Source organism: Megalops cyprinoides, chromosome 18 (genome assembly GCF_013368585.1).
Source record: "Megalops cyprinoides isolate fMegCyp1 chromosome 18, fMegCyp1.pri, whole genome shotgun sequence".
Classification (NCBI taxonomy): Eukaryota; Metazoa; Chordata; class Actinopteri; order Elopiformes; family Megalopidae; genus Megalops; species Megalops cyprinoides.
Window position 1 is genome coordinate 13047457 of NC_050600.1, and position 14057 is coordinate 13061513.

At 39.6% G+C, this 14057-nt stretch overlaps 1 protein-coding gene across 1 annotated transcript; it reads right to left on the reverse strand.

Moving 5' to 3' along the window:
- Positions 1-1367: 1367 nt before the first annotated feature.
- LOC118793268 (LON peptidase N-terminal domain and RING finger protein 1-like) lies at positions 1368-9890 on the reverse strand. Its single transcript, XM_036551366.1, has 12 exons — positions 9151-9890; positions 7215-7333; positions 6866-6988; positions 5619-5771; positions 5082-5322; positions 4847-4943; positions 4404-4518; positions 3629-3750; positions 3179-3337; positions 2600-2762; positions 2357-2509; positions 1368-2072 (listed from the first exon to the last, which is right to left on the reverse strand). The coding sequence occupies exons 1-12, from the start codon at positions 9776-9778 to the stop codon at positions 1914-1916; spliced, it is 2232 nt and encodes a 743-aa protein (XP_036407259.1). The 5' UTR covers positions 9779-9890; the 3' UTR covers positions 1368-1913.
- Between the last annotated feature and the right edge of the window lie 4167 nt (positions 9891-14057).

Below are 14057 nucleotides of genomic sequence, written 5' to 3' on the forward strand. Positions count from 1 at the left end.
ATTCTATTATTGCTTCTGAATCACAACACAGTAAGTTACATATTGAACATATCCATGAATTTAGATATCTTTATGTATATGTACAGTTATTCTTTGTACCGACTTGGCCAAGATTTATAAATATTTATAAATTGATACTCAAGGTATGTTCAATACTGTTGAGTTGTATGCCATATTTGAGAAATAAAAACACAAAAGAGAATGTATTTTGTCTGTTGACTAAAGAACACCCTAAACTAAGGTTGACCTATGAAAACTTAAAATGTTCAGCAACAGTTCTGTGAATACTATCCAATACACCAAGATAGCTTCCCACAGTAAGGTCGTTCTGCACCGATTTAACAGTGTTCAAATTTGCATGTGCACCTGCCAAGGACTACCACTTTTATTGAAAAAGACAACAAACAGATTTTGCTAACTTCATATAAAATATGAAAATGTCTCAGCTGAAATATGTGCTCATAATTCTTGTTGGGCTAAATGTGACAGTCTAATCACTCTATGACTCAACTGTCAGAGGCACACAAATTGTTTTCCTGAGCCACAAAAAGCAACCTTCTTTCAAAAACACAAAAAAAAACATAACCAGAGGCCTAATTTCTGGCCCATTAAAGTCATCAACAGTTCAATGTAACCAGAACAAAGTTAACAGGAAAAATGTGTACTAGAACCTTCAATAGTTTCACTTATAATCCATATTGGTGCATTTTGGACAAATTGTGCCATGCAGACATGAATGGTTCCAGAAAATGTTTTGGTATTGAATGGCTTCAATAAATAGAATGACATATGAGGTACAAAATTCTTTTTTATTCAAAACTGATAATATTTAAGCCAAAGCAAAATCTGTAAAAAATGTTGCAACAAATGATTTACAAACAATGATCATATTTACATACTTAAGAATTCAGCAAAATGCTGATTGGGAAAAGCTCATTACAGAATTAGCAGGACAACAGGAATGCAACCTATATCAATGCATTTTGCCATAATGCAGAATGCACAGTGGTATAAGGCAAAAATCCTCTGGGGACAGGAAACACCAAAGACACAGTAGTATACCACATCAAACCACAAACCTCCATCTCAGTAATAATTGTTACTGCTCTTTGGAGAACACAGCATTTGCTCAGATGGACTAATCTTGTGAAGCTGATAATTATTTTTGAGTGTGTTATAACTTAAAATCTGAAACTGTACAGAGTTGCTCATCTTGATTTCACACCATGGAAATATTTATGCTTTGTATATATTGCAGCAGATTAAATGACCATTGGAGAGCTCAGCTGTGAAGACAGATATAAGACACAACCTTGAGTCAACTGCTCAGATCAACACCATAGCAAATAAATTAAAACATTCCCAGAGGTCAGGATTAAATTAAATTCAAAATCAATTCAGAGCACAGTTGGAAGTCCTATTTCTTCAGACTGAAGGTGAACTACTGGAACCAAACCCACCAAAAATGCCATCTCTTTCCACATGAATTTGATAGTACAACATGGGAGACAGAATGCACAGCTGACACAGTTGAAGGTGGACACATACTTTCCCCTACATGCACTTTCAGGTGCCATTCAGGGTGTGAACCTAAACCCTTTTGTGACACCCTGTACATGTAAAGAAGAACATCTACATCCCCTGTACAGCTTTCCACACATTTCATTCCACATTCAAAATTTCACAGAAATTGCTTATGATATTCCCCTCAACACACAAACCCACATGCCATTCCAAAAAAAAAAAAAAAACTGCTGTGAATTATCTGCATTTAGGCCAAAGCTATCATTGCTTATGACGCTCATATGAGATGAGCACCACAAATTAAGTGAAAAAGGCGAATTTTCTTCTGTGAGAAGGCAGTAAAAGAGCACTGGATACGGACCGCACAAAAGGTGAGACGACTGGAAGAGCTACTCATTGGGGATGCTTTGCAGGTAGGTGAGGATTTGCTGAATCTTCACCAGCCGTTCCTTCAGGGACATCATGGAGAGCACAGACAGCTGATACCTGGGATCTACAGGCAGGACCGCCAAGAGCCACCAGCACCAAGCTGGCCCGTTGGGAGTAACCTGGGAATGACACGAACAGCTGCACCATTATCTTGACTGTCAATGATGCATCATAGATGACTCATTCTGATACTCATCATGCACAAAGAGCCAATCAGGAGGACATAGCATGTGGATATGATACCGGTTATAACAAAATCACACAATAACAGAGGTTATCATTATATTCACAATTCCCATAAAATATGATTTTTTCACCAAATTAATACGCACTGATCACCACAGTTTCCCATTACAGACTATATACCTGGTACTGCTTATTGCATTCTTATTGGCATTCTTACCTGAAGGTCTGTCTCTTGCTCTGGCATGGGACCAAAGTGCTGCAGGATCTGTCCTCTGAAGTGGTTCTTCAGGCTCTGGAACCAGCTGCAGGCCTGTTCGTATACTTGATCGTGAAGCTCTTGGAGTTTCAACAATCCTTTTACGTTGTTTACCTAAGTTCAAAATTGCAAAGATGCAATGAGACACACGGACAACAATTTTCTGTGTTCTAAGAATACCTTAGGATCTAGAGGCATTGTTACCTTTACATCTTCCAGGTATTCAATGTCTGCAGTGTTGTATCCGTCTTTCATTCCTCGACTCAGCACCTGGAACCGCTTCCAGCCAATAGTGTCCACCACTGATCGGCCGTCGGGCAGGAAGTGCACGCTTCTGATCTGGAGCATGCAGCCATAGTCTGCAAACCTGGCATAATGCAACACACTTTCTCAAACCGAGAACAAAACATCTACGCACTATACACACACAAAGAAAAACATGCGATCTCCCTGATTTCCCTGAGTCATAGTGTTTACATGAAGCAAAAATGTACGTCACACAGTACATAAATGACTAACACTGAAGTAAAACTATATCAGATTTCAGCTAAAGACTGAGTCATGGGGCGTGTAGTGTTTTGCATGAGTCTTGTCCATTAGTGTATAGTATCATCATACAGCTCATCCTCTAATGACATTAGTAAGCCATTTGGTACTATGTAGGAACAGCTTCAAGTCAAAGCTTTACTTTCTTTCCTGGGATGCCTATGGACAGTTGGACCTGGAAAACCTCAGACGGGTATCTAACACAGAAAAAAAAGCAAAGGGAGACAGGAAGCTCACCCTTTCTGCGCGTCGTGGATGCACATCCCGAATCGCTTGGTGCCAGTCTCCATGCACCTTCTGATCATCAGCCGATATCTTGGTTCAAAGACGTGCAGGGGGCAAGGCACAGTGGGGTATGCCATGGTGCAAACAAACATCGGGACATTCTTCGTCAGGCTGTGGATTGAAAAGCCATAAATGAACAGGGAATAGGAAGGGTGTAGGGCTTTTTCAAAGAGTTCCAAAAAATGTACATGAGAAAAATATTACAAGCTGTTCAACATCATGCTGAACTAATGACTGTTCAGAAGTAAGATGACTATCACTGATAACATGTCTCCGACTCACAACAGTGTAATGACTGTGTGCCATTTTCCATTATAACTATACTGAGCGTTATCGGTGAAACTGTACCTTAGGTATACAGGAGCTGTGTTCACAGTGTGAGCTGAGAAAAACAGCACTTACTCAGAGAGCTCTTCTGTTTCCTCAGTGTGAGTTTTGTATCTCTCTAAATGCTCTTCAGGCAAGTAATTTTTAATTAGTCCATCCAGAACCTCTGTAATACTGTACTGCCTAGATGCTAGGTACTGCAAAACAAAAACAAAAAAGATACATACTGTCACTGACAAAGTTTGTTACATCACAGTTTGATAATGTAGGCTATTTGGTTGATGTTCAAGTTGTTTATTGGCCTTAGTTACACAATCAGTCCTTTTTTCCAGCGTCTAGTAGGTAATGCAGATTGTGTCATTATTGCTAGCTAGGCAGTTTTGGACCAAGATAAAGACGCAGCTGAGTCTATGGAGATGACATCTGCTAAGAAGTATCACTGTCACTCTGGGATACACAATGTATCTAATAAGTACCAGCTTGCTTACTACATAATATTACCTTACTTACCTAGCTAATATTGACAAGTCATTCAGCTAAATGGCATAAATCAATAAGTTGTATATTGATAGTGAATTACAATGTCTTTTCATTTACAGAAACCACAAAGGTATTTTAGTTAGTCAGCTAGACAGCAAGTAAATCAGTTTCATTTCTATAATTTATATATTCACCATATCTTAAAGTGAATTAGCCAACTGTTTAGGACCACGCAGAATTTCAATCACTTCACTCTCTATAAACACAATCACCTGTTCTAAACCCATAAACATGGTGAAATTATGTGTTTCACATGGTAAATACAGAAATTAATTCTCGGTTTCAAAACAGACCAGCCAAGATGAGTTACCTCTTTGAGACTTTCTTTGCAGAGAGGACACTGGGACATGTGATCCAGACAGCGTTCCAGGCAGCTCTTGCAGAAGGTGTGCCCGCAGGGTGTGGTCACAGGCTGATAGAATAATCTAATGTACAAAAATAGAAACCACACACATCAGCTTGGCATTTCCCCAAAATAAATCCAAAAAAAATCTGTACTGTTATGTATCTCACCATGACAGAGTGTGTATATCCCTCTGGATAAGAACACCCACCAAATACTTTTTAAAAATATTGTTATTAATAAAACAGAAAGATACATTAAGTGACATGTAAGCATAATCCTTTTGTGCAATTTCTTTTTACAATGTAAGAAAGTACAAGGGCATTTTCAGCCCATACTATTTTTCAGTGGAGCTGCCTGATCAATTGATCAATTTCATACACACAGAGACCTTCACTCTGTTTCCTCACCTCATACAAAGAGGGCACTCAAGATCGCTTGCCTCCAATAATTCAGCAGGAACTTCTCTGCAGGGGACAGGGGTGCAGTTTCCTGCTACCATCACATCTGCAAAAAAAACATCAACCTCAATACGATGTGAATCACACAGCTTTCCATCCCCTACAGGATCAAGGCCTAGTGGTGCAACCTGCATCACAAAAGAGATCGATGTACTGAGCTAGGAGTTTCAAGGGCGACACTCACCGACTTGTTTTTTGTGCTTGTTCCCACCGCTATTGATGACAGAGGGTCCTGCCTCGCATACGGACAGCTTCCTCTTCAGCATGACCCCCTTGTCCTGGTCCCCCAGCTGGGGTGCGGAGGACACCCTCTTCAGGCCCTCTTCAGGCACAGACCCACCCAGGCGACCGTGGACTCGCAGGGAGAAAGCCCGGCTGAGACCTGAATGCTCTACATTCTCCAACTGGCTCAGCACATCACATTCCTGCAACGGAAAACAGAACAGTTCAACAACTCTTGGCATACTTCTTAGAACCACAACACCAAAGGGTTTGAGAGAAACCAGACTTTAAGAAGATATATAGTCACAGACTCTCCTAATGTGCTTGCAATAATATAACTTGTAACACAGCAAAAAATCAAATGAAAGAAATAAGCTTTACTGTTGAGAAAGACAATACATATGCTTATACAACCCATTCAGTAGCAGAAAGCCAGAGTATGTAGTGCTTTACTACAGAGTCAAATGAAATTCTCAGCCAGGAGAGAGCGGTGCTGTACCTCTTTGTGGTATGTGTGCGTGTCAGGTGGGGCCTGGCCCTGGGCTTCACTGACCAGCCCTTTGCTGCGCATGTATGGGGATGAGCTCAATGCAGTCTCCTGGAGACCCGCTTTGACATTCTCACAGACAGGTGACACCAAATCGTACACAATCTGCAAAGAGTGAGAACGCAGCGGTTACGACCTTGCGCAAGAGCCTCAGATGTAACCTGATCCTACATACCTACAAGCAGGTCCCTCTACAAACTGGTTAAAGTCACTGAGATGGAAGTCATATCAACTCATCAGATCAATCATCAGAAAGCCATGGCAAAAGCATGACTCACTACCCGACAGCTTTACATGTTAAGATTCAGAAAGAGCATTAATCACAACACTGTTGTGTAAACATGACTGTGCTCCAAATGTAGAGCAGATACTGGGCCACACCACACAGGCAACGCTGTTCTGCTCTGTTGATGTCAGCCACTCCTGCACCAACAGTTACTGAGAATCAAGTCCTCAATACCAGCTCAGTCTGTTCTTGGAAAATACAGTTAGTTATGTAAGCTTCACTATAGATCCTTTCTGTGCATTGGTTTAATGTAATCAAGTAAGTAGTCACGACCCTGACCCACTTGAAAAACTTACATCATTTCACCATGGTTCTACATTCAAGTATAGTTACAAAAATATATTGCAAACATTTATATTTAAGTTCACAGAAACCTGAACATACAGACATGAGCACCACTGCACTGGTTTACAAACTTAAAAGATAAACATAGCAGTCTTCTAATTAATTTCACTTCAAAATGCTATTTGCCAACCATGAATTTTAACTCTGACATGACTGCAAAAAACAGACTTAATGTTACATTTTTCCCCATAATTGCATTACTATTTTTGTGAAGTATTGAATACATAATGTATTTTTTTTCCATCACACTGTGGTACACATTCTAACATGCAAGCCATCATTCCATTAGGTAAATGTATGGCACTAGACATGGCAAGCATGTTGAATGAATGAAAGACACACTATATTTACTTGTTTTATTTGTACAGAGGTAGCATTTGCATCAGCAACAGATCAACTTACAGACCAACCTTGGATATTCCAAAATATGTGGTTTTGTTACTGCCTTTAGAATGTTTATTACAGACCACAATCATAAAGCACATCTATTTCTAAAATCCATCAATGCAATTTCATTTTCATCACTGCATCACAGAGGAGGATTTATGAAACACAACAACAAAAATACCTTCTCCACTTCCTGTTTGGCAGGCATGAAGTCCTCATCTAAGGCCAGACATTGGAGGAACACTTGCAGAGAGTCATTGCTGCAGTTCATCTCTTGAAGTATTTTGCCTTTCCGATAATACACCTGAGGGAAAGCACAGTTTCGCTGTAATTACTTAACAGAGTCCTACCACATCTGACTTATCTAAGTGAACTATAAAAACACCATTTGACTTTATAACTGTGATGTAACTACCACAAATGAGTGCACCATGCTAAGTTCAATCTAGAATATCACAATCAAAGCAGTTTTACATGGCTGATAAATGCCCTGTGTGCGCTCTACTTACAGTAGACATACAGTCACATACCTCTGGCCAGTCAGGCAAGGCCGCACACAGCTCTTCAAGATCCTTGAGAGCAGACTTGTACTGCTTGAGTCCTGCATACACCTCCGCCCTGCACATTCTTGCCAGGGCATCCCCCGGATCTGCAAAGCAGAGGAGTGATGTGTTTTGGTAAACTATGCAAAACATTACTGGACATGTGCGTACATTCACAAATGTTTCTGATAACACACGAGTGGACAGCAAGATGTTTCGGACACACAGTCTTTAGCTATGTCAACCTTGTTTGTTGCATTTCAGTTTGCCTACCCTCATCTAGCAAGGATGTGATTGTTGCTAGTATAGGCTACTGTTCTTATATTTCTCAGCATCAAGTGGGGGGTGTAAGGGAAGGATCATGTCATATCCACATTCGCCACACAGTAATTTAAGTATATTACTTTGGGTTGCCCAATGGATTGCATAACCTTTCCATTTCTAAAGAACTGATACTCAGTTGCAAAGTGTCAACAATAGCTGCAATAATATCAAAACCATATAGAAGATTAAATACCTTCATAACTTAAATACCTTCACTGGTGGCCAGATAAAGTGACTGCAGTCCACTACTACTCAGGTACACAAGTCAGCGAACAATTGTTCACAAGTCAGTAACACTTTTTCCTTTATTCCAGCCCGTTAAAATGCATAGGCAAACAGGTTTTTGAGAAGCACTCAATCTAAGTTGTAACACTTTGCTATGCGTTATTAATTCTTCTCTGTGTCTCCGGTGTACCGAAAAGTGTTGTCTCTTTTGGTGAATTTTTCTGGTAAATTACAGTTAAAAAAAGTAGTTTGTGAACACATTTTTATGACTTTGCTTTTCAGAATTTTTGTAATAATGCCAAGATGTTTTATTGCAGGCGTGGAGCAATCAAGAACTGCCATACCCATGTTCTGCACTTCCCATCCCAATTGTTTGCTTATTTTTTAAATCACTATCAATATTAAATTATGTGTTATGTCAAGACCAGTAACCTGACATTTTTGACACTTTGCAATAGTAAGTGCTTGTCTTTGAAAGCAGGCAGGCAACACAGAGACCACCCAATAACACCAAACATATAGCCAAGCCCCGTGTGTACATATTTGAGCTGAAAATTATGCCAGACAGCAATTAAGCTGTCATAAGTGTCACATGAATTAGAACAAGAAGTTCATGTTCACTTTATTCTAATGCAGTTTTGTAAGTGTCCACTCACAAATATCAATTTACTATTCGCAGGAGGAAAGCAATTCAAAGTTGAAATGTACACTGCTGCAATTATAAAGTGCCTTGAAAATACCTCAGTTTCAGCTAAGACATGCATGACAGCAATACCTTTTAGCCATACACATGCCTAAACGTACAACATTTAAACATGAATGTATCCTGCTAATTCAAAGACCTGAACTCTACTATACTGGCATAATTATGACAAGGTGGACTCAGAATCCAGTTTTCATACCGAGACGTGTTCTGATTAGGCCCACCTATAATAAGATACACAATTATGCTTTATTGAAGCGAAACTATATTAACTCCTACTGCGATTACAACACACATCTATATGAAAGAGTGGAAACATATAACACCTGCGAAGGTTATAAAACATTTCCAAATGTCATGACTCGGCTTACACAACGCGCCTCAACGCGCATGCCGCTGTGGTTATACAATGCTGGGTCGCCCGACGGTTACGTGACAAAGGGGTGGCAAATGTATTCTATTCAGCTGATCAAAGATTTCACACGAGCAAATGCAGGTCCATGTAGTTTAATCTATATTATTGTGTGGTAATTCGTTCGATCCCACATACTAAATCAGCTAAGTGTCAGGCTGGACGCTAGCGAATAAATCACGTTCTTCCCCTTACCCTACAATTTATACACTAGCTAGCTAACATTGACACATTATGAAAAAATGGAAGGAAGAGCTTACCTGACTCAATTATGCTATTGGACAAAGCCAACCCTTCTTCAAAGAGTCGTTTTCTTGACAGATCTTCAACTTTCGAAATGACTTTAAATATTTTAGTCTCACTTGGATAACACTTTTCCAAAACATTGGAGAGGATGACGTTTGGTCTAAGTAACGGCATTTCGGCGCGCCCAGCCATGTCATTACTACAAAGCTTGCATTTGGAGAACAAGTCTCCTTGCAAACACCTTTTGCAATAAGTGTGTCCACAACTAACAGTTAAAGGTTCATTAAGGAGTCTGTGGCAGCCCGGACAACAAAAAATATCACTGGGGTTTTGATCCGCGCTGCTATCTTTCTTTGAATGTGTGTTGTTGTTGTCCGTCGGGTTTGAAGCATGAGTCGCCTTGAATTTCCGTAGAATGCAGTCCACTAAAGTGCTCAGCTGTTCCGGTTTCACCGGCCCATACCTTATCGCCGCTGAAAACAAATCAAGGGCTTCTTTAAGATGGTTTTCCGATGCCAGCGCATCGGCTTTTTGTAAAATGAGTAGCTGGTGATCCACACTGTCCTCTTCGTCCCATTCCATGTTATAACCCAAACCTGGCGCTATGAAGAATCCTCCACCGTCGGAATGTAAGACAGACATGTTGCTGAGCCACGCAGATGAGATACAACGTAGTGTCAAGTTTTATAAAAACTGATACATCTCTGTAGTCACAATAACAAGCGTTGAATTGCCATGACCCGCTCGGGTTAGCCTCAACTTTAACCCTATGCTACTCGCCTTCACTTCAGTGTGTTATGTAAAAGACTATCACGTGGAAATCAGATCTGTGTTTTGATTGGTTGGAGGAGTCGAATTACAAAACCACGGTGTGGAAGTTTCATAACTCCTTACGGGAACTAGTTAGCAAGGGAATAAGAGGTCACAGTGACAGCAAGGTAAAATTTATATGTAAAAAGCGTCTGCCTGGCAGCGAGCTTTCTACACTAAAGTATGTGACATCAACGTTTAATGCTTCCCATTATTCTTAAAGCGACTGTTACGAAAGAGGAGACCCGAAGGGACCCGCAGCAGCAGTGGCTGTTACAGAATCGGTGACCTTACACTGTATAATGCAACACATGATGCTATTATGAACATACATAATGATTTGGCAGTTGTGTGCACTATAAGCAATGTCGGGATTGTTCCCAATTGTTCCAATACGTGAATTTTTGCGATCCATATTGCATAATTCGTAATGTTGTCCCCAGATAAACTACAAACAAGACTACCCTTCTTTCAGTTTTATCCAAACATGTACTCTACATTTTGTGTTTTGCCTTTTTGTTTTTGATGGAGCTTGGTAAGTGTTTTCTTCAGTCAACAAAAAACACCTAATGACTCACTGAATTAGACATTTGGTATCCATGGTTTCTCGTCACAGAGACATCAGAATTTATTATAACTTGGAAAGCATTTTATCTAAGTAACATGGCCAATGATAACTCCAGGAAGCATCGACTGTTTCTGTCAAGCTGTCAGTTTCTCCGCACCTATTGTTCTTTTGTTGCTTGTAGTGGTAGCTGTTTGTGGAATTGTTCAAATGGGTTGATAACTAGGATAACCAGCTGGATTGAAAATACTGGATGTTACTGACATGCTGTGGCTGGTGATGGGAAGAATCATTGTGGCAGTGATGTGTGCAAACCTAACTTAGTGAAGGGCAATCTGAATGCTTCAGCGTACCAAGACATTTTGGATAATGCTATGCTTCCAACTTTGTGGCAACAGTTTGGGGAAGGCCCTTTTCTATTCCAACATGACTGTGCCCCAGTGCACAAAGCAAGGACTATAAAGACATGGTTTGATGAGTTGAGTGTGGAAGAACTTGACTGGCCCGCACAGAGCCCTGACCTCAACCCCATCGAACACCTTTGGGATGAACTGGAACGGAGATTGCAAGCCAGGCCTTCTCGTCCAACATCAGTGCCTGACCTCATAAATGCTTTACAGAATGAATGGGCACAAAATCCCACAGAAACACTCCAAAATCTTGTGGAAAGCCTACCAAGAAGAGTGGAAGCTGTTACAGCTCCATATTAAAGTATATGTATTTGAATACAATGTCATTACAATGTAATGGTCAGGCGTCTGAATACTTTTGTCCATATATATATATATATATATATATATATATATATATATATATATATATATATATATATATAGTAACATCACTTTACCATTGTAGTTTTGAGCACTCTTGCATGACACTATGTAAGACTAGACAAAATTGTCCTTTCTGTAGAAATCATTCTGCAGCACTCACTGATAAAATGTACAAATCCGCCATATGTCTACATCCTTCCTTTAGCTAAGATGAGTTCCAGAAGGCTGAAAGGGAAGAACCTCACAACTGATAAAGACTGAAAGGGGTCATTAGGTACTGATGGGTCAATGTAATACAGAAATTTTAAATGAACAGGAGATGACAGAACCTGGCTTGCAGATTTAAAGGACATATATGTATGAATGATGTATGTAGTATGAATATATGAATGATGTATCATTTGGAATAGGTGGGTGGCAGTGGCTTTGTTGTTAGGCCTTAGTCTGTAGTTTGCCAAGACAGACATGCATTGGGATAAGGCAGAGGAACTGGTGAATATGACTCCATTCAACATAATGGAGAAAAGTTATTCAAATGTGCCAGTTCTTACCAAATATTCCAAGTAATACCAAGTATTCCATTGAGTATTACATTTAAAATGTTTTGAAATGCATGCCAATTGTTTTAATCTATACCCACTGTACAGAAATGAAAACAAGCAACCATAGACTCATTTTAAATTAGGTGCTAGTCTTCTGGAGTGTTCATTTAGTTATTCTTGCACCTACTCTCTTGGAGTACCAACTGGAACTGCAGGGGGGTATGATATGCCTGTCCTGAATGTTTCTACTATGCTGAATTTTCCTGGTGAGATGCCCTTCCCAATTTGCGTGCCACAGTGGATTCCAATCACAGTGCTAAGGGTTTACAGTCTATGTCCATTAATTAGGCTTGAATGAGCTGCTCAAGTACTACTGATATATATTCAACATCTCAAGAAGTCCTTTGTAAAATAAATGGCCAGTTGTAAAAAGACAAAACTAAAGGTAGCTCTTGAAGGTATTTCCTCTTACTCTTGCTCATTTGGATGTCTAAGAATTGGGTATCGCAGATTAGTTTTCAACTTAATGAATTAAAATGAGGTCTCTTTGTAATATATGGCCAAAGAAACTGAACAATCAGTTAAGCTTAGTGGAGGTAGGGGATCCAAGGCAGAAAAGAAGAAAAGGAGATGAAGAAATGCCTTAATATTTATTTTTATCAATACAAACGCACCTCAAAGAAAACAGCTCTTAATAAGATTTACAGTAGATATTTCAGTCTCAATCCCATGAAAACAAAGAACGAGATTTTCATTGGTTAAATGACAATGATAATTAAAAGTCGATGCACTAGGAATAGAAAGCCAGACTGTCACCCACTGGAAAATTGGGGCATTCACCACATTGACTTCAAACGTTTGTGCTGTGCTGTTTTTCTCTTGAGTCTCTGGCCCAATTCTCTTGGCTGATGCAGAGAGTGTTCTCCAAATTTAGCTGCACACCATACTGTGAAAGATCACCCCTTGGAAATGACATTCTGAAAAACAAAACAAAACAAAAAACAAACTCTTGAATATACACCATGCCACAGTTTCCCTCGGACATTTCCAGGAAATTCCCTTGACAGCTCACATTATTCAGAGTAGTGGAAGCGAGGTTACTTTACTTGCTTAGCCAAATGAGGCTAATCAGCTATTTAGTTGGTGGCTCTCAAGTTCACATGCAAACTGCCTCTGCTTCCTCAGGGAAGGATTTTCCAAGACATGACAAATCATAACAAGTCTCAATGATGCTTGTAGGACAGTTTTTTTGACATATCATCTAACACAGTTGCTTTTACAATGGCATTTTTTCTATGTATCAAAATACTTCTGCTTCCATGCAGCCCTGGGTTAAAATAACATGATGATGATGGATTGCCTTTTGGGAATCATACAGCACTGGGGAATCACTCAGCTACCCACCTGGGTGATGCATGGCAGCTGAGTGAAGAGAGGGTGGGGAATACCTAGCCAGTCAAACTCAGGGACTATTAGTTTTTGGATCTGACCAGGATTCTGGGGAATCCCCCTCTCTTAGCCATGGGTTTTTCATGACCATGCTAAGTCAAGATCCTGCCTTAATATCTAATCTGGGTGATGGTATCTTCTCCAGTACAGTACATCAGGCACATTGCTAGTGCAATGTGTTATAGCTGATAATACTATACAAATTAAAATCATAGTAATTAGAAGAAATCCATACTTAAAGCTTACCTTTTCTCACACTACTGACAGACTACTGCCTATTTATGACTATGCTTTCTTTGGTAAGGAGGACTCCTAGTGGAGATACATGGCAATAAAGAAAAACAAATGACATCACTCAACAAATGACATCTTTGAAAAAAAAAGGCAATCAAATACTGTATAAGCATCTTCCCAGATAGCATTGATCACAGTAAATAACTTACACATAAATAGAAAATAAACTTGAACTATGATGTTGAGTTGCTCGCACCAGCAATGCTTTAGTTGAAAAGGAATGCATATTTGAGTCAATTGTTGGAGTTTCAAGGGATTGTATGATTTATACATATGCATATACATCAATTTTGAAATTAACAAATTATTTCTGGTATGAGAGACCAGTATGTTATATGTGTACATTTACTGTGTCAGGGAAAATGCTCTAGTACTGATCATCCAGCCCTTCTTTGCTCTCACAATATTTTTTACCCACAACATGGATTCCATGTGGATGGTGGCATGGCAAGCACAACAGACTTGTAAAGAACGACACATGGGTT